Here is a 25,980-nt window from a genome sequence, read left to right as displayed (position 1 = left end):
AGTACCCCAAGGATGGGCCAGACCTCTATCTGGGACCTCCTGGGTCTGTGATGTGGCCTCCACTTTGGCCTCAGCCCTGCTGGTTTGTCATCCAGCATCTGCTCATCTGTCTGGCAGGGACCAGGTCCTCCCTTACCACCCTCCTTCCCCAGCTTAGCCTCCCAGGGTCAGAGGTCACAGGTCAGCTCTGACCACAGGTCGTAAGCACGGCCAGCAGCAGCAGAGTGTTTCTGCCCAGGCCAGCCCCGGGGGAAGGGCCTCTGAAGGTGGTGTTTGCACAGGAGGGCGCAGCAAGTGACAGGCGCAGGGGTGAGGAGGCGTGCAGGGCCCCCAGCTCCAGGGCCCAGCCCAATAGATACAGGCACATATTCACACACCCTGGTCCCCGGGCTCCCACAGGGAGCCCCCGCCACACAGTTCACAAACACAGAGAGAAAGAAGCAAGAAACCTCCCAGAGTCACAGGCCCTCTCCACAGCACATGCCCATGCACACGCCCACAACCTCACACTCGGCCTCCCTCGCACTGTGTGTGTAGCCTCACAGACACTCACAGGCTCCGGAGGCCCTAGCCCTCTGCCCCCCCTCGCTCACATCTGTGGCACCAGACAGCCCCCCGGACCCCTCTGAGGCTGGGGTGGCTTCTGACTCCCTGGATCCAGTCCTTTCTTGATTTGATCTTCCCACCAGGAGGAACCTGGCCGGGCGGGCTGCAGGTGGCCCAGCCAAAGAGTAGTGAAACTCCCTCTCCTCCTGTCCCCAAACCATCACCTCGCTTTGCTGGCCAAGTTGGGCCCTCCCTGTGGCAGCCAAGGGGTAGGAGGGACACTGAGACCCCCAACCTGCCTTCCTAGAGTGGGAGAATGGCCACAGGTGACCAACCGCAGGGACAGGGACAGACGCCTACACGTAGACTGAGCCCCAGGAAGCGCAGAACTAAAGCACTGCTGCCTGCTTCCGACCTCAGACCACCCTCTGCAGAACCAGCTGACAAGCGAGACCCCCATCAGGGGGACCCAGCTGTCAGCTGTGTCCCTGCCTAGGATCCCGGAAGCACAGGGAGCCCCCACATACAGAGAGACCCATCCACGCTGCCCTCCTGTGGGACATCTGGAGGTCTGCCCAGTCCTGTCACTCAAAGATAAGGAGGGCGGTAACCAGGAGCCACCGGAGAACTGGCACCTCAAGGCCACGGCTCTAGAGGAGAGGCGGTAGGTGTGCTGGGCTGGCGGTCAATCCCTCGGGAGCTGATTGGGAGGACCCTTGAGTCCTTATCTTTTTGGCTGTTGATAAAGAGACAGGGTCTCACTTTGCCACCCAGGCTGGCCTCAAAGGCCTGATCTCAAGCTGTCCCTCTGCCTCGGTCTCCTGTGTGTGCCACCGTGCACGGAGCTCTTACCTGAATTCTGCTACAAGGCAAATCCAGAGCCCGAGGAAGGCACTTGCCTTCTTTGAGCCTCTGTTCCTCCAGACGGGGGCGGGGTGCTGGGGTGCACCTCCATGGTTGCTCGCCCCTGCTCGCTGACCCTTCTAGCTCAGGTGCTCCCTCTACCTGGCAGCCTGTCTGCCTGATCACGAGATCGGGCCTGCATGGCTCAGCTCCCCGCATCTGCTCCTGCTCTGGGTGGGAGCACCCCAGATTCCCCCAGAGAACCAGCCCCCTTCACACTCCAAGGTCCAAGCCTGGCTCCAGCGACTGGCTCAGGGGGGACACGGGAGCCAGAAAGGGCCGACACCCGTCAAACCTCAACTTCTGTTGCAAGGGCTGTGGAAGAAGCGCGCTCTCTTGTGGACTTGCGTGGACAGGCCGCAGCCCTGCACCCTCTGTAGCGGCCACCTTCCACCTCTCAGAGACTGGGAACAGAGCAGCAGAAGGCAGTGCTAGAGGGGGGCAGACGGGGCTCCGCTGCGTGCGGAAGCCTCTGCAGGCCCTTTCATCACGGCCTAAGGCCACTGGCGTTGGCCTTCTGTCACTGAGATTGAAAAACTCCGAATTCACCCAGGTCGGTGGATTCCTTCAAAATGACCAGGCCATTCGGGAACTCTCGGAACTACCGCCCTCTGTGAGCACCTTTCTCCAGCCTCCCCCAGAAAAAGGGAGTTTTATCCTGTCGGATTGTGCCGGGGTGACTTCCCACCCCACATGCCCTCACTTCCCAAAACCACGCCGTGTGGTAAAGAGGAAAAGGGTTCTGAGTCCTAGCTCTGCTTCTGGATAGCTGTGCCATCCAGAGCATGTTACTTGACTTCTCTGAGCCCAATTTTCTTGTCCAAAGAGAAGCACAACCACACCTCACAGGCTTTGTGTGAGAACTGGGCACCACACCACGCCTCCCCTGGGGCACCAGTAAGCAGCTGGACGGAGGGCAGTGGTGGGCAGAGGACAGCTTCCCCCTCACTTTCCTCCTCCTCCCAGTTTTTATGGGGAGAAAATATTTGGCACAGCAGACACCAGTGATGCCAAGAGGACCGCAGCAGTAGCACGAGGGAGATTGATTTATCCTATAAACGCCCACTCCTGCCTTCCCGAGATGGCGCCAGGAGTGAGTCTCCTCACCCCGGGGGGAGAGGCTGGTGCGTGGCCCTGGCCTTCACCACAGGAGCAGCAGAGAAGGCTTCGGCGCCCGCCTCCACGAGCGCTGAGAACTGTAGCCCACCAGATCACCCTAGGAATGAGCCAGGAGCGCTCTGGCCCTGTGAGTGGGAGGGGGCAAAGGCCGGGGGAGGGTCCCACATGACCCTCAGTGAGCCAGATGCCTTCTCCACAAGGCAGGAAGAGCTGAGGGCGGACTGTGGGGCCTGCAGGGGAGGCCGGGGGGTCTCAGGACGGACCCCTCACCAGAGCAGGGCCTCCGCTATCTGGTGTGAACTGATGAGGAAGCACAGTTCCGGGCTGACTCAGGAAGGTCCTTGCATGGGGCTCCAGGGCAGGAGGGGCCATGAAGAGTGGTGCCCGCCCCCATAGCAGGACACGTGGGATGGCCGCAGGGAGGCCACAGGAAGGACGGCGAGTCCATGAGCAGGACCAGGCATAACCAGCGGGAGGACCTCAATCCTCATGAGCCCGGGACCCACCCACTCAGTGTCCCTGGGTTCACAGACTGTCACAGGGAGAGGACAGCCACACGCCCCACTGGGACAGCTTGGGACGTGGGAAAGATGTGGGGCAGGTGTCAGAGCTAGAAAAACTGGCCTCGGGAGAGGTTGCCGTGACAGAGGTTGTGATCGCCTGGATGTCCCCACGATGTCCCCGATCCCTGAAACCTATGAAGATGACCTCATGTGGCAGAAGGAACTGTGCAGGAGTAATTAAGAACTTGTAATGGGGAGATGGCCCCAGTGGGCCCTGCATGGAACCCCAAAGTGTGCATCATCATAAGATGGAGGCACAGGGAGGTTTCTCCACGGAGGATGACAGCCACGTGACCATGAAGCAGAAGGTGCCCTGACACTGACTTTGCAGACCGAGGAATGCAGCTCTGTGAACCAGAAAGGCCAGGAAGTGATTCTCCCCTGGAGCCTCCAGAGGGGGCGTGGCCCTGCCTGCACCTTGACTGGCACCAGAAAAACTGACTCAGGACTTCCGGCCTCCGGAGCTCACGATAATAAATGTGACATGATAAGACATCAAGTTGGCAAAAATGTGTCAGTGCAGGATAGGAGAAGAAGACAGAGACGACATACAAAGGTGGGTTGTAGGGCCTGGAGAACCGGGAAGGAGCAGGAGGGAGCTGTGCTTGATTGGCAGCTGGAGCTGCAGCTCACCTGGCAGGGAGAGGCTGCCCAGGACGCAGAAGCCAGGTTTCTGGCTTCCCAGTCCAGGGGCCCAGAGGGTAGGGCAGGGGAGCTTGCTGGGGAGGCAAGTTGAGACCCCACAGGACCAGCAAGGCCCCTGCTCTACTCTGAAGAGCCTGAGAAGCTCAAGATTCCCAGCAACCCCAATGTTCCGGCAACCGATTTGGGTGGAAAAGAGAATTCCAGGGTTATTAAGAATCAGAAGAGTGTAAGCAAGCAGGAGGCGTGAGGTAGGAGGACAAGGTGGGGACTCAGCATTTAGAGCCAGGTCTGTATTCAAGTGAGTCAAGCAGGAGTGCAGGAGGAATGTAAGGGGACAAGTGACAGCTCAAAGGTCAGTGCCTCCTTGGCACAGCTGAGCACCGGGCCCACACCTAACCGCTCAGTGCCGGGTCTCCGCCACTCGGAATAATACGTGTTTGGGAAGGTGGCTTTGACACCTGGGGAGCCTCCTGGATGGGCCACCAGTGGTGAGCTGGCCAATGGCCTTGCCACTATGCCAGGCTCCACTGGACCTTGAACCTGAACATCTCCAAAGTTGAAAGTGGCGAATCTCACTGGGGTCCTACCCCAAGGGTTGCCTCTCTCTGTCACATGGTCAGGTTCAGTCATCCTCCACTCAAAGAGCTGGAGAAAATTCACCTGGTCCCAAGACAAAAACCAGGGCCAGATAAGCAGCATACGGAGAGCCAGACCACGGAGGACCCCACCTGCCTGCCCCTCACTCAGTGACAAGGAGGAGGGTGGAGAATGGACACTGTTGTTGGGGGAGGAGACTCCTGCAGATGGGAACTCAGTGACATAATTGGGGGACCTAAGGCTCCTGTTCAGTAGTACTGAGAGTTAGCAAACCCTACCCTAAGACCTTAATTAGAGCCCATGAGCCAGCCCAGAATGAGAATTACAGTGACCATGGAAGAAAGAAGGGACAAAGCCAGAGCAGGTTTGGTGTTCAGTGGAGTAGTGTAGTCCATAACTCATGATTTTGTGGAATGTTGTGGGGTTTTTTTTGTTATATTTTCAATACTCTACAACATTTAAAATGTCTTCATTTATATGGGGCATTTAGAGGAACTATCTTTCCTAGTTCTTGGGAGATTTTATCTGTGTTGGTTAGCTTTCTGCTACTGTCACAAAATGCCTGAGATAATCAACTTACAAAAAGAAAAGGTTTATTTTGATTCAGTTTTGGACGTTTTAGTCCATGTTTGCTTGGCTCTGTTGCTTTAGGCCTGTAGCAAGGAAGCACATCATGGCAGGGAGCATAGGGCAAAGCCAAGCCACTCACTTCATGGCCAAGAAGAAAAGGGAGGGAAGAGGAAGATCCCAGGAATCCTAAAGTCCCTTTCCAAACATCCCCAATGATCTGAAGGCCTCCCTTTAGGCTCCGCCTCCTAAAGGTTCTACTACCTCCTAAATGTGCCACCCGGGGACCAAGCTTTACCAATGGACCTGTGGGGAATATTCAAGTCCAAACTACAGCACAGAGGGATTTGCTTTCTTCTTTTTTAGTTATTCCAAGTTTGGGGGGTTGTGGATCAGATCTGCATTATTTCTACTCTTTTAAATCTAATTGATGATTTGAGGCCAAGAAGATGGTCCATTTTTGCTCTGACCCCCGCATACTAGCCCAGAAGGACAAGCCTCTAATTTCAGGGCACAGAATTAGACCTATGAGGTTCTCTCTTTCAGTAAACACGTATTGAGCACCAATTGTGTTCCAGAACTGCCCCATTTGATAAGACAGCTGTCTGGCCAAGGTCCCTGCCCTAGAGCGGTGGGGCTGTGGGGAGGAGAAAACATAGAAACAAAAAAACCACAATGAATAAGGACATCAGAGAGTTTGAGAGAAGATGATAAATGGTATGGAAAGAGAAAAGATGCAGCCAGGTACGGTGGTGCACACCTGGAATCCCAGCAACTCAGGAGGCTGAGGCAGGAGGATCACAAGTTTGAGGCCCTCAGCAACTTAGTGAGACCCTGTCTCAACATAAAAAAAAAAAATATATATATATATATATATATAAAGTTTGGGGATAAGGCTCAGCAATAAAGTGACCCTGGGTTCAATTCCCAGTGCCAAGAAGAGGAGGAAGAGGAAGGAGAGCTGGAGGAGATAATGGAGGAGGAGGAGGAGGAGGAGATGTGAGTCAGGTTAAGAGGGGGAGGGGATGTCATGTGATTAAGGTGGCCAAGGTGGGCCTTATGGAGACAGTGACATTTGAGCACAGAACTGAGGGACATGACACAGCTGGGAGAAGAGCTTCCTGGGCAGAGACAGCACGCAGGCCAAGTTCCCAAAGCAAGGCTGTCACTCGCACAATCAAGGACCAGCCAAGGAACCAGGCAGATGGAGCAGGGTGAGTCAGAGAGCTGCCCCAGAGGGAAGCAGCGTTGGCCCGCGCGGGGCCTGACCCACCAGCGCGAGCCTCTGCGTCTTCCAGAGTGAGTTGGGGTCCCCTTGAACATCTGAGCAAAGTGAGAGGATACGACTCACACTCAACATGGTGAGTGAGTCGTTGAGAAGGGCCTAGAAGCCCAGGCAGAGCTTGGAGAAAGGAGTTCACTGCCGCGATCAGGTAAGGGACGGTGGCGGCCCCAACAAGGTGGCAGCTGAGGAGGCAGAGGAAAGCGGTCAGTTTCTGGACATGATTTGAAAGGAGAGTTTTAAGTTAAAATACAGATGGGCGGTTGTTTTGCAGAGCAGCGGCACTGGCCCAACAGAGAAGGCTGACATCCAAAATGGAGTCACCCGGGCCAACGTTCCCCATCCCCAAACTGAAACCCAGCCATCTGATCTCCCAGGAAATCAGGAGAGAAAGGTAAATTTCCCAAAAAGGCCAGTTTCAGTCAACCTAAAGCTCCCTCTGCTTTAATCCTTACCCCAAATGAGTCACTTGGAGTAGCCTGACGTTCCCCAATCAGTTGTCTTTCTGTGTCTGTCTCCCTGTCCCCTGCCTTGCAAGGAGAGCAACTTTGAGATGACCGCTCTGGTTTTTATTCTTGCGTCCACTTTCTCCGGCCCTCTTCTGTCCACCAATCGACTCTCTCTGGCTGCCTCACCGCGATGCACCGCATCCTAGGGGATGAGATGTCACCCGACTCTAGAGTCACAGATAAAGCCAATTAAGAGCTTTAAGATGTTGTAATTTTGTCTTTTGACCAGATCCACAGGACCTGCTAACTGACAGGATGTGGGCGTGAAAGAAAGAGAAGGATCAAGGATGGATCCCAGGGTTTAAGGCGCGGAAGGAGGGATTGCCACAGGAAGGGGAGAGGGAGGGAGCACAGCGCTCCTCAGGAGCTGTGGAGGGGCTCCGTGGTGCGGAGTGAGAGGCTCCTGAGACGCGACGACTGGACTGCAGACGCGTTTTGGAGTCATCAGCCACAGATGGTGTTTAAAGCCAGGAGAGCCGAGGACGTCACAAGAGAGGAGCTATGAAGAGGAGCAAAGGTCCAAAGAGCTGCAGAAAGAGGCTGGGGAGGAGGAGGGCACCTGGGAGAGCTGGCTGTCCCAGAGAAGGACAGAAAATAAAGGCTCTGGCAGAGGGGGGCAGAAGGGTCAGCACATTAAGCCCTGGGGTGTGGGGGACAGGTGGAGGAGGGGGGCTCCCGAAGAGAAGGATGAGAACTAGCCCTTGGGCTAATGTGGTGGCCCTTGGTGACCTGAGGAAGGGACACTGTGGTGACATTCTGGGAGTGAGAATGATGGACTGGAGTGTGTGGGTCAGTCAAAGTCTTGATGGAACAGAGGTGTCCCTTCAAATCGGTGAATTCGAGAATGTAGTGAAGAGACTTGGGGCAAAGCTGTGGGCAGGTGCAGGGAAAGTCCCAAGAATAGGTAACAAGGAGGCCGCTGTCACCACGGCCATGCCAGCAAAGCCAAGGTGAAGAAGTGGCTGCCAGGACCCAGAGTGAGTGGTGAAGAAGGGGACAGAGAACTGCCACCAGTGTGACACCCCTCCCCGGGGAAGGGCCGGGAGTAAATGCCCTGGCCTCGCTCTCCTCCCTCCCGCAAGTCCTGCCTGTGCCCAGCCCAGCGGGAAGCCAGAGGGCCAGGGGACCCGTGAATGCAGCCACGCACGCAGGTGGGGCAGGGTGGGGACAGCTGCAACAGCAAAGGAAGGTTCCAGAGCGCTGCTCGCTGCGTTGACCATGAGAGTTGAGCTCCTCTGTGGCTCGAGGTGCAGTTGCTGCAAGAGAAGAAGCCTCGGGCTGAGATGAATGGAAAGGCCATTTTCAAAAACTCTGTTACATTTTTAAAATTGAAGAAAAAGGATGAATCTTTTAACAGACTGTGTCGGCAGAACAAAAGAGCAAATTGAGCCAAAAGAGAGCTTGGTGGCCCTAATCAGAAGGAGAGGCACCGCCACATCCTTCCTCAAACTCTCTCCTCCCTTTGGACCTACTCTCCGCCGGTCCTCCTCCAGCTCCACTGCCGCCCGCGCCTCTACTTGACCCCAGTTCCCTCCGGCCTGCACTGGGGCCCAGCTCCTATTTCAGTCAGCCTTCTCCCTGCTGTGACTAAAGGGCCCGACCAGGACAACTGTGAAGGAGGAAAGGTCTATTTAGGGGCTCACAGTTTCAGAGGTCTTAGAACATAGAAGGCCAGCTCCACTCCACAGGGCTCAAGGTGGGGCAGGACATCATGGTGGGAGAGTGTGGCAGAGGGAAGCAGCTCACGTGGTGATCAGAAGGCAGAGAGAGACTCCACTGGCCAGATGCAAACATATACTCCCAAGCCATGCACCAATTCCACCTCCCCCAGCCACACCCCGCCACCTCAGTTCCCACCCAGTTAATCTCATCAGGAGGACTAATTCATGGATTGGATTAAGATTCTCACAACCCAATCATTTCTCCTCTGAACCTTCTTGCATCGTCACACACGTGAGCTTTTGGAGGACACCTCACATCCAAACCATAACATCTTCTGAAATGGAATGTGAACGCCCTGGCTGGCACTCAAGCAATCATTGATGATCCATGAGGTACTACACGAGGAATGGCAGAGCAGCAAGATAGGAGACATTGTGCCCTTGGTGACTGTAGTCTCACCTTGACATTCAAGACTGTTGACTTCCAAACTTCTTTTTGGTGAGGGACAAATAACTTCTATCTTGTTTAAGTTACCGTTATTTGGAAATTCTACAGTCATGGCTGAACATGATCCAGATACATCATTTTAACCCCTAAACTGAAAATTCATCCCACGTTCTATTTCCAATTTCCCATCATTTCATCTTTATTGCCCAGTCCATTCTGTTGATGATTCTGCAATGAGTCCAAATGACATGAGAAGGAGACTCAAGTAGCAAATTCCAACAACAAAGTGCCCCTCATTTGAATATGAACCCTCTCCTTTTACCCAGGTTGTCAAGAAGAAAGTATAGACTGAAAACTACCCTAATTCTTTTATTCTATAATGCATATTTTCCCCTCATTTTAGCATCTCTGCAATCTGGATGCATCTTAAAACAAACGTCATCCTACAATTGTCTGACAGGTAGCATTCATGACCTTGTTTTGTGAAAAACCTTCCTTCCACTGAGAGAGAGTGCCAGCATGGAAATAGATTAGATTAAATAGGGGTATGTCATCTTGCAAACTGAAACCCAAGTGGATTATGGTCCACATTTCATATTCCCACCCCCCACACACACACACGTCGATTTCTCCTTGGCTCAGCTTCAGCTAGAAGATTCTAGAAGCCTGACTTTTGAGACCTCACTGTCCCATGTTTCTGGTCTGACCCTGGCATCTCCACCTTTCTCCTAAGCATCTCTCCTCCCGCCTGAGTGAGCCTCAGCATTACCTGGGGATCTTAGCAAAATTAATTCCAGGACCCAAACCTGATTCAGCAGGTCTGGGGTGGGGCCCGGGGATCCGGGTTCCTACCAGGTTCCCACCAGGTTCCCACCAGGTTCCCACCAGGCTTCCAGTGGCTGCCCGAGCTGCTGGGGGAGGGGCTGCATATTGAGAACCACTCTCCTAAGGAAATCTCTTTTCCTGTCTTCCTTTGTTTTATTTTTCTTCTGCTGCTGCTCCTGTTCGGATTCTTAAAAATAAAATTAAAAATGCACCAAGTCACACTTCTCAAATGATTCTGGCTCCTTTTAAAATGTCCTGTGCAATCTGGATCCTGGAGACAGAGGATTAGTGGCATGCTATATTTATAGTAAGAGTGCCCATAATTTAAAAAAAATTTTTCCTCTCTTGTAAAATGTACCATCCTTCGGGGGGGCGGGGTGGGGGGGAGTCAAACACTTTGCTATGGCCTGACTTCTGGAACTGGGACATCCAGGCCAGCTTGAGAGCTGGAGTGGGACTGAGCATATCTGGACAAGCCAGCCATCTTCGAGGCCAACCCTCGGGTTTCTCAACCCCACACGAGCGACCTCCCGGCTGGATCACTTTGCTGCGGGCATTGTGGGGTGTTTGCGATATCCCTGGCCTGCGCCCACCAGAGACCAGTGGCACCCTCCCTGTTGATATCTCCAGGTATTTCCAAAGGTTCCCCAAGGGCCAGAGTCACCCCTGGTTGACAACATTGTGCTGTGGTTTAGTGCCTTGTCTCTGAGGTCCCTCAGAACAGTGTAAATGGAATGGAGCATGTTTACCAACTGAAGGGGTGCCAGGGACATCACCCCACAACATGGCTCCTTGGCATGCCAGTTATTTTTAAAGGCGCTTGGAAACCAGCAGGTGCTGTGACTTCTCTGAAGTTCCTCTTTCCTCGGCCCTTCATCTCCCTGCCCCCAACCAAAGCATTTACTCTTCCTTACCACCCCCACTTCTCTTCCCTGTGATGAGGGGTTAGAGAGCCTCTCACCGTGATGGCGATGTCCCCCAGGCACATGATGAATTGTACACCTTTTGTCCTGTGAATCGCTCTGTTGCCGGTTTCCTTCTCAGACTCACTGTATGCACACACACAGGGAAGGACGGCGTCCCTCTCCCCAGCACAACTACCCAGACCTTCAGTGCCCAGAGCTAAACCCTCGGCACTCCGGAGCGGCACTTCCCAAAGTAAGACAGGCCTCAAAGTCACCCAGGGAATCTTACTAAAATGCACATCCTGATGCAGGAGGCAGGTGCTGGGGTCCTAGACCCCCACGCAGACCAAAGGAACCCAAATCCTCATTAAAGTGGAGAAGCCCAGCCCCGTGTGCGCACACAGGCTGGAGCGGAAGCTAGAGTCCTGGCCAGGAGACCCGGCCAAAGCAGCACAGGAAAGGCAGCAGATCATCCTTCTGTCCCCAGGGGGCGATGGGACTTGCATAGAGGGAGTCTTTCTTTCTCCCCATAATGAGTCCCCGCCTCAGCTGTGCATGCTGTCTGAAGCCTCAGCTAAAGACCCTGGTTACCCCCTGCCCAAGTGCTAAGGCCAGCCCCTGTAAGCCCTAACCCTAGCCCCGTACTCACATATCGCTAAGTCCTCTCCTATGTACCTGCCTGTTTCTGCTGAGATTGTCATAGCAGCTTGCCTCAAATGCCATTTATACTTTGCTTCCTAGTTCTCCTCCTCCTCCTCCTCCTCTTCCTCCTTCTCCTCCTCCTCCTCCTCCATCTCCTCTCCCTCCCTCCCTCCCTCCCTTCCTTCCTTCCTTCCTTCCTTCCTTCCTTCCTTCCTTCCTTCCTTCTTTCCTTCTTTTAAGTTCCTAGTCATCTCATCAGCTCTGGGATTAATGATCTTGGAGGCAAGATCCTTAAATAATACCTTGTTTCCCTGTCCATAAACAAATGAGTCAGTCGGCTAGTGATCAAATGATTTCTGACTTTGAACGTTTTGACTAAGGCTAAATCAGAATAGGAGGCTTATGATTATGAGAACAATAACTTCCTAGTTCCATTTACCAGAATTAGATGACTAGCCTACATACTCACCGGCAAGGCTGAGCACCCAGAGGGGCAGAGCCTTTACAGCTAAGCTGGCCACCCACCCCTAAGCAGACCAAAGCCCATGCCCTCCACAGACAGGCAGCGATTCATGAGGAAGGAGAAAGAGGAGCCGAACTGGACATGCCCAGTTGCTTCTCCCAAACTTGTCAATCACGTAAGAATCATGTAGGGGGGCTGGGGATGTGGCTCAGGCGGTAGCGCGCTCGCCTGGCATGCGTGCGACCCGGGTTCGATCCTCAGCACCACATACCAACAAAGATGTTGTGTCCACCGAAAACTGAAAAATAAATATTAAAAATTCTCTCTCTCTCTCTCTCTCTCTCTCTCTCTCTCTCTCTCTCTCTCAAAAAAAAAAAGACACACTCTCTGATAAATAGGCTATGCTTTATAAAAAAAAAAAAAAAAAAGAATCACGCAGGGAGGAATGAGGGAATGGGTGGAGGGAGAACAGGAGTGTTAACCCACGGGTGTTTGACATGTTGGATGGAAACACCAGAGACAGGGTACACACTCCCCACAAGAATAACCATCCTTGTCTACAATGCAAAACAGACTATTTAGCAGAGTTCCTTTATCCTTGCAATCCTTGAAGACAGTCTCCAGTAAAGACAGAGGAGCCGCGTAAGTTTTTTGGTCAAAAATATTCAGCCATTTTCCTTTTCTCTTCTGTGAATGTATGTAAGGGTCATGCTTTCTATTTCTTCGACATGAGTATCCTCTGCTTCCTTGGCAGTCATCCATTTGTACTTCATTAATGGGTTTAATAATAAATATCTGGAAAATGAGCAGTTAGTCCCCAGCCACAGGTCATTGCTTTCTGCTATGTATCCTTTACCATTATAGAGTAACACTAGCTCTTTAATGCTTTATTCCTGTGGCTTTTTAAATCATGGTAGCAAGCCCTCAATTTCCCACAGTTGTGAAAGTTCAAAAGATCTTTTACTCGACATGTAATACCTTGCCATGAGTAGCTTTTTATATGTGCTTTTATAAGTAAGCAGCAGATAGTTAGATTGACTTTGCTTTTTGTGCAATCAGTCACTACACCCCCCTCCTTATTTAAAGGAAGGTGGTACATTTTTCTCATGTTTAGGACACCACAATTGCTTCTCGCTGAGTTAAATTCTTAGTGTTTTCTTTTTGTTTCCACTTCCATAGCTTTTTCATGAATGTTAAAGTCTATCTCTTGTTAAACCAGACCTAGAAGAAACATCTTATCTCAACGCTAATAAATCCAAGCTGACCTCAAGTTTTATTCTTAGAGGAGAAAGCTTCAACATTGATTTCCAAAGTTCCTCCCCAGATTTTTGAGAATGAAGATCAAGTTCCTTCCATCCTTTCTGCAATGACCTGTGTGGGTTTTAGTCTAGAAATTCTAAGCTGGAGCTTGCTGTTAACGCATGTGTGCACTGGTTTCATCAACCGGGCCTGCTCTGTGCAAGCCATGATCCAGCCATGCCTGAAAGCTCCCTTCCCTCAAGGAATTTACATTCCATTAGGAAAGAACAAAAGAAATAAACAAATCTTAAATATCGTATGGCGAACACTGCTGGAGATGTTAAGTTCTTCCCTCTTTAATTGACCTGATACTGTCAAAGCACCATCTCATCCAGGGGCCTCCCTCCTGAATGGCAGCCACCACTAAGGCTCCAAGCTCTGCCCTTGGTGAGCAGGCAGCTGTTGATCAGCTGTGGATGGGTGGAGGGTATGCCAAATCTCTGCCCCGCAATCCTATCCCAGATTCCCTCTTTCCCTCGGGATCTATCGTCTATAATCCTCATCCTGGCACCAACTGCCATTTCGATTAACGTTCTTTGTTTGCAATTTATTCTGGCTAAAACCAAAAAAAAAAAAAAAATTGATGAAAGAAAGCTGGACCGCTCATGAAATAGAAGGAGGAGTTAATCCACCAGGCCTTGGGAAGATGAGGACCTGGAAAGTTTCAGTCATCAGACCTCATGAATAATCTCTTTAGGACCCAAAGACCAAATGGCTCTGCTCTTCTTAAGCTAGCACAAATTCTGAGGAAAAGAGTCCCAGGAGAAAGACTGATTGGCTGGCTGGGTCATGTGCCTCATTATGATGGGCAGCTCTGATCATAGACACTAAGTGATGATATCAAAGGGACAGGGGATGCCCTGCAGAGGAAAGGAAAGGTATTCGTAGGACTGGGCCTCAGCACCCACAGCTCCTGTTCTATGTCCCTCCTGACCATCAGCTGAACCCTACTTACCCTTCAGGGTCCCAGCTCTGGGGACAGCCCTGCTTGCTGCTCCACAGCTCTCTTTGAAGGCTGTCCAAGCAGAATTAATTGTCCCCTCCTCTGTGACTCCCCAAATGCTCTACGCCACACCCCTGCTACAGACGCGCATGCATTAACCTGTCTGTGCCCACCGGGATCAGCGGGGAGCCTTTCCATCTGTCCGTCGACACAGTGTTGGAAACATAAATGTCTGCTAAGCTGAACCTGTTGGAGTCTTTTCTCTCTGAACAAGGATGTGGGAACCATTAATTCCCACCTATTTTGAGCATCTCCAGGCAACTCAAGGTGTTTGCTGCTGCTCAGGCGGCTCCCTCTGACTTCTGGCAGCTCCTTTGTGTTGCAGATTTCTGAGAGCCCCTGAGCTCCTTGCTTCGGTTCTGTTTGTTCTTACATCTTACCTTGCTGGTTTTTCTTCCCGTGGGTGGTTGTCGTTTCTCTCTGTGTAAGGGAGTCCAGTTCCTTCAATGGTTTTGTTTGTGTTCTGGCTGGTAGGGGACATCCTGGGGCATTCTTGGTATGGTGACTTCCTGGATGTCAGTTGCATGTCCTCCAACAACTTGGAACAGCAAAATTCATATCCCTGGATGAAGATTCCGGGGCTCAGAGAGAATATCTCCAGAGTCGCCCGAATCTATTGAAGGTCTTCCGGATGGTTCTCTGGGGGTAGTTCTAGCTTTGCGATTTTATCGAATTAGTTTAAATTTGTTTTTCATCCCTCACCTCAAAAGACCGAGCCTTTCTCCTCATCCTACCTCTGATTTAAAAGGCACTTCTGGATATGCTGAAGGTGGTTCCAGAAATACCCCGGGTTCTGGCACACAGGGTAGAGGAACACACTCCAATGGCTTCTGCAGCACCTATTTGCCCTCCTAACAGAATCCAGAGTTTTGCTTGGGGAGTCTCCCTTCCCTTATGGCACAGCAACTGGGCAGTTGGGTGACATATTCCCCTTCCCTGGAACCAAGGGTGAGCCTCAAAGGACAAGCCAATCCATCGAACCCTCTTTGCAACAAAGATTGGCCCATGTTGTTCCTATAAAACAAAGTTGAGGGCTTTGAGGGATGACCATGGGAAGATTTGCCTCTTCTACTTTCCCCCACGGGAATGAGGAAGCAGGAGGCCCTTGTGGCACATGCAGACACCTTGAAACCACACAAGAAGTCCCCTGAGAAGGAGCAGGAGAGGAAGAACTGCAAAGGAAACAGAGCCAGAGCCATGATCCAGCCATGCCTGAAAGCTCCCAGACCTCCAGAATCTTCAAAGACTCCAGCCAATAGAGAACCAGGCCTGGTTTCGCTCTCCAGCACATAGTAGGTCCTCAATGTAGTTTACTGACTGGATGGGCAATCAGTCCTTCCAGGAATAAGGTGATCCTCCACTTTGTTCAAAGAGGTCTATAGGATCCCTAGGGTTCTGAGGGAAGAAACAGAGGCTATGAGAAGAAGGGACGATCCTCCACCCACCTCCACTTGGTCTCCACGCCAACCACCCCAACGCCCACCCTCATCCCTAACCCCTCACTCCTCACTCCTCAGCATCACCCCTCAGTCCTCACCTGTCACCTATCACCCCTCTCTCCTCATCTGTCAAGTGGGGACAATGATCCTATCAAAATGCCAGGAGCCCTGGCCAGGCTGCCCGCTCGTCCCCAATGGGGATAAATGCTTTGAGCTCCTGGGACAGGCACTGCCTCCTGTGGCCAGGTAAGCAGGGAGGGAAGGAGGAGCCCGTATTTATGGGCTTCTCCCCTGGGCAAGGCCCTGCAGAGGGCTTTCCGCGTTTCCCTTCCTTTCGGTCTGGCTCATACCCCTGCAGGGTCAGTCGCTTGTCTCTGTTCTACGCAGGATGAAGCTGGGTTCAGGGAGGGCATGGGACTGGCCAAGTTCACACAGCCCCAGAGCGGAGGAGCTGCCGCTCAGGCCCTGGTCTTGCTGACACTCCCTGCCACATGGTGCTGGTGGTGTGAAAGCCATACCAAGACCCTTCCCAAATGTCTGCAAGTGTCCCTCAGACCAGGTCCCACCAACACTGCCACCTCGAACCTCAGCTGGGACAATGTCTGTCTGCCTGGAAGACAGCCGCGTTGTCGCCACCAGCCTCTGGCCCTCCACTCCTCCGTCTTCTGCCCCAGGTATAGACCAGCAGGGGCTTGCAGGGGCCCTGTCCTGGACAGGCCAGGACTGGAAGTGGGTCATGAAAGCAAATGTCTCAGAAACCTGGCTCTTCCTGGGAACACCCCTCCTGCTGCCACGGAACAGCTGTGGGCCAAACCTCCCCGGGAATCAAAGCTAATTTTCGGTTAGCTTTTGAGGCAGCTCCTCAGTGACTCACTGTTTGGTCCCTTGTGGCTCAGGCCAGGAGCCAGGGGCTGCTAGGGGCCCTTGTTAAAATCAAAAGGAAACGGTGAGCAAAAGGGAGCCCCCTTGTCTGGAGACGGTGACTCACGGCTGCTGGGTGCTTCTGGGCAGGTGGACTAACTTCTCTGGCTCACTGGCCCTCAGACTTCCTTAGAGAGGGGCGAGAGAGCAGGCCGAGGTGTGGAGAGGCACAGGGGAGCTATTAGCAGGAAGTGAATGGGCAGGGCAGGAGGCAGGGCTGCAGCCTGTTTACTGCGCCTTACTCCTCTGTTAACAACCTTTAATCCCAAATCACAGCCCAGGATCTCTGCCACTCAGCCCTCTGCTCCTAATTGCCAAAACTCCCCAGATCTCCATCCCCAGCCAGTGAGTTTATCTGATTCCTTCCTGGGAGCTCCAGCCTTGCCCAGTTCCTCTGTCTTCTCTCCCAGAAAGGAGGCTGACCCCGGGCCCTACATGTGCACCTGCAGCCTGGATCCAGGTGGTTCAGCCCAGAGTCCCAGCATGACCTTCGTCACAAATCCTGGCCACTTCTGCCTCTGTGAACCCTTTCCTCCAGATTAAAAACATACTAAAAGTTAAATTTTACAGCTGGGCATGGTGGCCCATGCCTATCATCCAAGCCACTCTGTGGGCTGCAGGAGGATCACAAGTTCAAGGCCAGCCTCAGCAACTTAGCAAGGCTCTGTCTCCAAACAAAAATGAAAAAGGGCTGGGGATATGGTTCAGTAGCAAAGTGCCCCTGGATTCAATCCCCAGGACCAAAAAAAAAAAAAAAAAAAGTTAAAATTTAACAATCATGTTAATATGAAGATAAATATAATCCAGGCTGAGTTGTACTCATTCTTCTTCTGATTTTTTTAAGAAACTGAAACATTTTGAAGGATCTCAAAACTGGTATGGGTGTTAGTTAAGCTCTGTATCCCCTTCACCTGGAAGATACGTTGGCTCTGGGTAAGTCCTTTGGGCTGCCTGGACCCAAATTCTGACTCACCAGTTACTTAGGCCTGAGCCTCGGTTCCCTCCTCTGTAAGATGGGAGTGGTCGTGGTCATAGCACACAGGACGCGCGGCTCAGCTGATCTTGCTTGTGAGGGGCTCAGCAGGGTGCCCAAGGTTCCATGAGGGCCACTGCCTAGTCACATTGGAGTTTCCTGTCCTCCCACAAAGGAGGCAAGGGTGGGATGCCTTCTACCCCGTCATCTACACAGGAAAACTGAGGATCCAAGCAAGGTAAAGCATCTGCCACGTAATAAGTGGCAGAACCAGGACTCCCAGGCCAGGGCCAGCAGCTCCCGGCCCTGAACGTTGATGGAAGTGGATGGTCAAGTTATCCCAGTAGCAGGTCGGGAGCGGGGAAGGCCTGGGGAGGGCGTCTTGCCTCCATTCACCCAGTGGGAATGTGGAAATGGGGCAGACGTGGCACGTGGCACTCCTGCTGTGAGAGCTCGAGTTTCTCCTCCTCTCTGGGTCTCAGTCGCCGAATTGATAAAATAGGACGAGGGAAAGATGTCAAGAAAGAAAAGCCCAGCCCCAGGCCCTGGGTACCAGGGGCACCAGGACAGTGGCTAGGAAAGGGGAGGTGACGGAGGACATGAGAGGGGAGAGCCATTAAATCCCCTGCTTCCTGGGCTGTGGGCCCAGCTGGCCCCTCCTCTGGGGACTTGGCCAGAGTCTCAGACCTGAAGGCTCGTTGCATCACTGGGCACTCAGGGGTTAATGACGGGGAGTGGACAGAACTGGGTATTTAACTGACTGGGAGGTGCCCTGAATTCAGAGCGCCCCTGCTCACTCCCTTCCACTCTCAGGCTCCTCTGTCCCCTGCTCACCTCTTCCGAGACCCCCAAGATGAACCCTCCCCATCTTCTGGCCTTCCTTTGCCTCCTGGGTAAGTGAACTCGTGACCTGTGACAGTCCCCCTTCCCGCCCCCCCTATCTGGCAACCGGGAGCCTGCTGGATGCCCCTGAGCTTGGTTCTCCAGAGGGCACCATGGGTACCAACTACTGGGGACCCCCTCTTCTTGCCACCAGGGGATAAGCCAGTTCTGCCCAAGCCAGCAGTGGCTGGAGGAGATGGGGGAGTAAGGGGGAGAGTGCAGCCCGAGGAGGGGTGGGAGCATGGACAGGGGTTGGCAGGGACCCCAGCAGCACCTCGGGCTCCTCCCTGTACTGGCTCCATTTTTGGCTCCAACCTGCCTCGGTGGGCACCGCGCCATGGCTGCATTGGGAGGATCTGGAGGAATTCAGGGGGGTCCCTTGAGGGAGTTAGGAATCATGTCCTGTGGTGTCTGTGAGACCTCAGGGGACAGAACGCTCTCGGAGGAGACCGGAGCTAACAGCTGGGGGTACAATGAAGGTCTTTGGGAGAGAGGTGAAAAGCCAATAGGGGTCCCCAGAAGGGTGAGTGAGGGATATTCCTGGGGTGGTGGAGGAGAGTGGGGGGGTGTGGCCGACGTGAAGGAGTGGGGTCGATAGGATTACGACGCAAAGGATGCCACCGGAGGGGTCACTACTTAGCATCATTGTTGTTATTGGTGACGGGGGGCTTTGGGGAGAGAAGCTTCACTAGACAAATGTTGAGCTGTCTGGAATCAGATTTGAGTGACATGAGGGGTGGGCCCTGGGTGACAGGCTCCCTCCTCCTCCACAGTGGCCATGGCCAGCGGGAACCTGGTCCAGTTTGGGGTGATGATCGAGAGGATGACAGGGAAGTCAGCTCTGCAGTACAATGACTACGGCTGCTACTGTGGCATCGGTGGGTCCCACTGGCCAGTGGACCAGACAGACTGGTGAGGAGGTGGCCAGCAAGGGGAACCCTCTGGGAGGAGCACCCTGGGAGGGGGAAGGATCTGGGGGCACCGAGAGACCAGCAACTGACCCTCTCTCCTCCGAGCTCCTTTGGGCTGTGCCCCAGCCTTCCCTGTCCAGCCTGGCCTGGTTCACAGGCCCCTCCAGTTGACCATGACCCCACAGGTGCTGCCACGCCCATGACTGTTGCTATGGGCGTCTGGGGAAGCTGGGCTGTGAACCCAAACTGGAAAAGTACCTTTTCTCTGTCGGCCAGCAAGACATCTTCTGTGGTGAGTGGACAGACCCGGAGCAATCCACATGTTGTGGGGAGGGGCAGCTTGAGACTGGATCCCCCTCCTGATGTGACCTTCGGCCTTGTCAGGGGCAGATCCTGGACTGGAGGAATGGGGTTTCCCATTGTCAGTAGTGCACAGAGACCTGTCCCTCTGTCTCCATGCTCACCAGGCATCTGGGCTAGAGAAGCCAAGGTCCATTGGTGCAGCCCCAGTCCCTGCCTCAGCCCCAGGAACTTCCTCCCCACCCAGAGACTCCTCCCAGCTCCAGCCTCTGGGGAGGGTGCAGGAGGGGCCCAGCTGAGCCGCACCCAAATGAGCTGGACTCACACACCCATCTCAGGTCCCCAGGATGGAGGCGGCTGGAGTTTTGATTTGGGACAGCAGACCCCATTCCCAAAGGCTGATTCCCCATACTAGGGTTATCAGGCTGGGCCGGTTCTCTCCACTTTGCCACATCCAATGCCCTGGACGGTCCATCCCTCCTCTGGTCTCCAGCTGGGGAAGCAGCCTCAACTGAGACAGAGTGTAGGGGGGCAGGCGGATCAGAAGCCGGCCTTCCTGCTGTAAAGCCAGGATAGCCTGGAGGGAGGGCAGGGCCCCATGGGTGTGGTGCAGAGATGGATCTGGAGTCCTCTCCTGCCAGAGGACTGTGCAGGTATCAAAGGTCTACCAGGGGGGAGGGACAGAGCCAGGCCAGCACCTCCAAGGCAGAGGTAGCTCAGAGTGTTCCTTCCGCGGTCCACTCAGGAGAGCAGCTGTGTAAGGTAAAGGTGGTGAGCGCCCCACCCCTGAGCTTCATGCAAGGCTGGGATAGTCAGCTGTGAGAAGAGGGGAGGGGGCGGGAGGGCTGGGCTCTGGGTTCTTCTTGGGGCTTCACCTTCTGCCCACCATGTGACTTTAGGCAGGTGACACAGCCCCTGGAAAACTCTGCATCCTCATCTAATAAGGAGGTAATCATACCCCCCTCCCTAGCTCAGCCCAGCTCCTGGAAGGAACCCCCCAAAAGAGGGTGTGAAAGAAAAGTGACCACAACATTCAGAGTGACCAAGAGAGCTTTACTGCAGCAGTGCAAGAAAGAAAAAAGAAAGAAGGAAAGAGAGAGAGAGAGAGAAAAAAGAGGAGAGATGAAGAGGGAGAGAGCAAGAGCAAGAGAGAGACAGAGAGCACGCACAAGAAAGACAAAGAGAGCAAGAGAGAGAGAGCAAGAGGGGGGGGGCTGGCAGGAGGGAGTTTTTATAGCCCAAATCTCATGGGGCCTCTGGATCTGCAAGCTGCCTTGTTGGCCCAAGGGGGGGGGGGTTTAAGTGTTCAGCCTTGAGGCAAACAGGTGATAAAGGACCAGATAGAAGGGGGTTTGAGTGCCTAGGCTATCTTGCAGCCAACATCTGTCCAGCCTGCCCTGCAGACAACACAGTTCAGCCTGCTCTGCACCCAACAGGGTGGCTGTCAAGATGTCAAGCTCCCCAGTCCCAAGTCCTGCTGAAATAGCAGACGTGGGCAGAATCCTGACGGGAAATAAAGGCTCATCTTTGGGTGAGGGGGAGGAGGCACCAGGACCCTTGTGCAGAGAGACGTATTTGTGGGGACAAAAAGGAGTCGGTGCAGAGAACAGGAGCCTTCTGGAGCTCGGTTGCCTGCAGAACTGACGCCAGCCGGCCTCAGGGACAATGGTCTGGGAGGTCTGATTCCTAGGCTGGTGTGAAAAGAAAAATAGGTTCTGTCCTCTCTGGGGGGAGCAGGCAGGGGGCCCCAAGTAAGGCTTCCAGCCTGGACACAGGCCCCTCGTAGGCATGAACGGCCATCTAGAATTGACACTACCTCCCGTAGTTTCCCCGCTCCTCAGTGCACCATCACAGGAGGAAGGAGTTGCCCAGAAATCCCTGGGCGGGGGCAGGTGAAAACCAGGCAGGAGGGGGCCAAGGGCCATGAGAGTGGGCCTGGGGGAGCAAGGAGGGACAGTGAGGGCCAATTTCTGGCCTTCACAGGGTCTCCCACGCTCTGCTCTTGACTCCCCCATTCTGGAACAGCCCCCTTGAGTGCAGGCTCCCATCAGAATGGGGCTGAGGATGAGGCTGAGAACATGAACCCAAGAGCAGCCGGGAGCCATCCTAACCGTGTCCGAGAGCGGGAATCCCGCGCCTCCAACCTTAGTGCCTGACTTACCTATTTCATCCAGCCGGCAAGACCACCTGCCAGAGGTGGACCTGCGAGTGCGACAGGAGGGCTGCCCTCTGCTTCCGCCGCTATGTGAGCACCTACAACCGCAAATATGCCCATTACCCCAACAAGCTGTGCACGGGACCCACCCCGCCCTGCTAAACTCTGCTTGGCTGCAGCCCCGCCTCAGGCTGCTATAATCCCAGTCCTGAAGAAGTTTACAACCCAAGGCCCTTCCTCTGGAAAATTCCGTCCCTTCCCCAGAGTTTCCACACTTCCCCCAGGAAGAGCCTCAGGAGCCATGGGCCTTTGCAGCACCCACAAGACTCAGTAACCTCACCCATTCTCTCTTCTGAATAAGTGAATATGCTCTCTTTAATTCTAGGATTCTCTGATTTGCAGATTTTGTCATGCTAGGTTTTGATTAGTCTATAATCCCATTCTCTCATTTATTCATTTGTTCATTCGTTCATATTTTGAGCACCTGCCATGCACCACCCTGGTGCTAAGCACTGGAATATGGTAGGAATGAATCTGACTTGGGGTCCCATCTGTAATGCCAATATTAAGTCCTTTTAATTTTCCACAGCAGTAAGTTTCCATTATTCTCTTCTTCTAAAGTTCTACAATCTTCTCTGAGACAATAATGGCAATCTCCAAACGGAATATTTCTGGCCATATGGCTTAATGTAAGAAGGATAAAAACTACCAACCTAAAAATATTGTCCCCACTGTCATCAGGCCTCAAAACACCCCCACTGACAAAGACTGATTTAGATGGAAAAGTAGCTCCAGATCCATCTTATCTAACCCTCTTTTTTGACAACTGAGGGTCAGAGAAGGGACAATGTACCAGGGTATCCTTGCTCTTCTCCCTTAATTTTTTTCAACAAGTTGGCATCAGCTGCCAGTGTTGTGACATGGCCGTGTTGACCAGACCCTGTAGTTGTTACCTTGGAAAGATCACATATCTAGGGCAGGCCAGCTGTGAGCATATGCAGCCTGTGATGCTCCTAAGAGAGCAGGAAGAGGAGAGGGTACAACATGGCAGGTCAACCAAAGGATTTCCACCAGAGAAACAGCCGGTTCTGAAAGCCACAAGCCTCAGTAGATTAACTCTGGAAGGCAGATCTGCTGTCTCCACCAGCTGCCAGACACGGATGGAATCCTACAGGACCAGGATGAGCCTATTGAAGGAGACCATGTGCAGCATGTGCTGCATGGTGCAAAGCTGTGGCCTATGCTGGATAAACTTCACTCCCTTTCATCCTTCGCATGATGTGTGTACACCCATGAGGACTTTGAGGAGCACAAGAAATCAAAGGGATGCATCCTCCTAGACTTTTAGACAACAAAGCTCTGAGCTAGAAAAAAAAAATAGCATGGGGGACCAGTATGTGAGCTTTGCTGTTGTAACTGACCCAAAGTTGGAACCATCCAAAGATGGTGTCTTGAAACAAGATTGGCTTTTGTGAGCCTGAGTCCGATTTCTCAAGGAACATGATCCTAAGGCGCCCCCTGGTGTCCAACTTGTTCAGATTACTAGGAAGAAACCCAAATTCAGTTCACATGGATTTCCCTTCACCCCCTGGGCTGTTCCTCAGGCTGGTGAAATTCCTAAACTTGCATTGTCAGAAATGAATATGCTAAGGAATCATCAGAGAAGGACTTCCCACCATCTTAGGGTATTGGTGTGTCTGCAGAAATAAGAAAGTCGGGGAAAAGGAGCTGACTTGGGTAGAGTAGAAAGGTGACTTCTGGGCATAATGGGGTGAGGACCTGGTAATCTTCCCATTGTAACTGTCCAAAAATGTGAGAACTGCAACTAAAGTCAGATCCCAGTACAACCTGCTGTGACCCCAGGTGGTGAGCTCCTTGGTCATTCATGGCCAGGTCGTATCCTTTGTTTTTCCAGAGCTCAATAAACGTTCAACGAATGAATCGAGGAGAAGGTTTGGATTCCATCTGCACATGTGTGGATCTATAATGCACTTGGTTTCTAGTTGCAGACTTGTGAAAATGACTGAAAAAGGAAAATGAGAGCTCTGAACTGAAGTCAGAGGCTCCATGTACACATCTATGTTCATCCTCTTAGCAGCAGGGGGTGTGTTGGCACACTGACTGCTCAGGGAGGTGTGTGGACAGAAGCAGCAGCAGCAGCAGCAGGGGGTCTTGTTAGAAAAAAACAGCCCTTACTCCAGCCCTGCTGAATCCTTCAATAGGTTAACAAGACCTCCAGGTGCGCAGGTGAAAATCTTAGAAGCCTGGTCACAGACTTAGTCTCTGTATTTGTAAAATGGAACAATGACATTCCCCTGACAGATGGTTGTGGTGAGGTTTAAATAAATGAGTATGTGTGACAGCATATTTATATGCCTAGCACATAAATAAGCATTTGGTCCTATGAATGAATGTTAAAATAACAACTGATACCGCTGGTTATCGGTGACCTGCTCCCTCTCGTTGAAGTTTGAACATTAGAGAAGCACGCCGAAGCAAGCATATAAGGCAGGGTTTACTTAAAAAGGGGTAACATAGACTTCTCCCGGGAGTGAGAAGGGGGCCCTAGCTGGTTCCTGGTATCCCGAGGAGAAGTGAGGTGTTCTGCCCTTTTATGCGTCTTAGGCTTCCTTTGTTCTCCTGCTCTCTTGCCCTTATCTTTCTCCTCCCTGTAACTAGGCCTAGGAAAGGTTGGTGGGGTGGCCCAGTGGTGGGAAACAGGTGGGCTGAACAGGGAAGGGCAGGCTGGAGCAGCCCAGGACATATTAATTAACAACTTTACAGCTTCCTGGAAGGAGAGGCAATTCCTGGGGCAGGTTGCCTTAGCCACTGGTTGGAGCAGGGGAGGGTTACCTTGATAGGGTGAAGGAAGGGCTCTGAAGGCCTTTCAATCTATCGGGGGCGGGACAGTTTCCAACTTCCAGGACTCACTCAAAGTGGCCTCCTTGATCTGACTAGACTCGATTTATCTATCTATACTGTCTGTCTGTCTAATTCTGGCTTCACAGGGATAACATTTTATTAAGCACCTAGAGTTTACAGGGCACTGTTCTCAGCGCTTTATGTGTATTAATTCTTCAGATGAATGCGTGGATAAAGAGTAAGGCAAAGGACTACACCAAGGCTGGTGAGAGGGCACTGACCTCAATGTTTCATAGCATCTGTCTTCCATTTTGAAGACAGGGTTTGGATTGTTTTTGCTTTTGTTCCTACTTACCCCCCTAACAAAAGCTAGGCATCAAGTGCCCAATTAAATCACTTGCTGAATAAGTGATTAGAAATCACAATGGAATTCCTGAGCTAACTGAAGAGTCTGATTATGATTCCACAGACATGTGTCTGCTTCCCTGAGGTTCTTTGCAATGTTGCAGCTGGAGAACTGAATACTATTAAAAATCATCCTTTCTTTCAATAAGCTTTGTATAAACTACGTTTCTGGCATTAGGTTGAGTGTTAGGGATAGAGAAAAATTAGATGGGTTAACTGGCAGGCAGAGAGCAAATATTCTACACTAACTAAAGCTAAGAGTAGAGAATCAGGACCAAAGGGCCTCCCTCCTTCATCCAGTCTCTCTCCCGTCCACCAGTGGCTTGATGTCCATCCTCCCGGCCATACCATCAGTAGCTCTCCATTATCCACTGCTTTTCTGCCTTCATTCCTTCATGCAATACTTCCCTCAACCTAAAAAGCTTCCCCTGTCCACGAATGCACCTCAAATTCCACCTTTCCCAGCTGGAGCAGAATTCAGTCTCCTCTGAAGGCCAGCTCATGTTTTGGGACCTTTACTAGTGCTGCTTACCCATTATTTGGGTTCTTGTGTGGTGGCAGTAGGCAGTCCTGGGTCCAAATCCTGCTTCTGCTACCACCTGTGATCTTGGTCCATTTATTTACTCTTTCATTTGTAAAATACAGAAAGAGTATCAGCCCTGTGGGGTGGTTTTAAGCTTCCTATGAGACAATGTATTCAGAGTACCTGGTGCATTACTAACACTCCATCCATGCCCAATCACCTGTCCTTTTGCCTCCCCTGCGGCATCATCGCACCACAGATGCTAAATAAGTATCTGTTCAGTTGAATCCATGGGCTCATGACAACCGGAACTATTTTAGGGAACTGATGCCACACACTAATGCTATATGATTCATGCAAACAGTCTGTTGGTTCACTACCATCTGAGTGCTCATTTATCTTAAATGGGCTTTATGTTTTAAAATATTAATCTTCAGTGTCCTTGAGCTGACAGCCTACAGACAGATAAAACTGGCTGGAGAGACCTCACAGCTACCTGTAACGTCCCCAGGTCAGAAAGCACACGAGACCTATTCCAAACACCAAGAAAGCAACCAGGCTGAACTAAGCACACCTGGTCTTTAGAACTCACTCAGCAAGCATGGTATTAATCTTCCAGTAGCAAAAGGGAC

At 52.3% G+C, this 25,980-nt stretch overlaps 1 protein-coding gene and 1 long non-coding RNA gene across 2 annotated transcripts; one reads left to right on the top strand and one right to left on the bottom strand.

The window, feature by feature from the left end:
* Positions 1-3,532: 3,532 nt before the first annotated feature.
* Positions 3,533-23,952, top strand: Pla2g2e (phospholipase A2 group IIE). Its single transcript, XM_078025465.1, has 6 exons — positions 3,533-3,687; positions 6,497-6,616; positions 18,124-18,203; positions 18,966-19,104; positions 19,289-19,395; positions 21,578-23,952. The coding sequence occupies exons 1-6, from the start codon at positions 3,641-3,643 to the stop codon at positions 21,718-21,720; spliced, it is 636 nt and encodes a 211-aa protein (XP_077881591.1). The 5' UTR covers positions 3,533-3,640; the 3' UTR covers positions 21,721-23,952.
* On the bottom strand, positions 12,069-19,621 carry LOC120890651 (uncharacterized). The gene is made up of 2 exons (XR_005734994.2): positions 17,311-19,621; positions 12,069-15,372 (listed from the first exon to the last, which is right to left on the bottom strand). It is a non-coding gene; the product is annotated as an uncharacterized LOC120890651 (long non-coding RNA).
* Positions 23,953-25,980: the final 2,028 nt, after the last annotated feature.

Source organism: Ictidomys tridecemlineatus, chromosome 11 (genome assembly GCF_052094955.1).
Source record: "Ictidomys tridecemlineatus isolate mIctTri1 chromosome 11, mIctTri1.hap1, whole genome shotgun sequence".
In the NCBI taxonomy this organism is placed as follows: domain Eukaryota; kingdom Metazoa; phylum Chordata; class Mammalia; order Rodentia; family Sciuridae; genus Ictidomys; species Ictidomys tridecemlineatus.
This window is presented reverse-complemented; position numbering and strand designations above follow the sequence as displayed.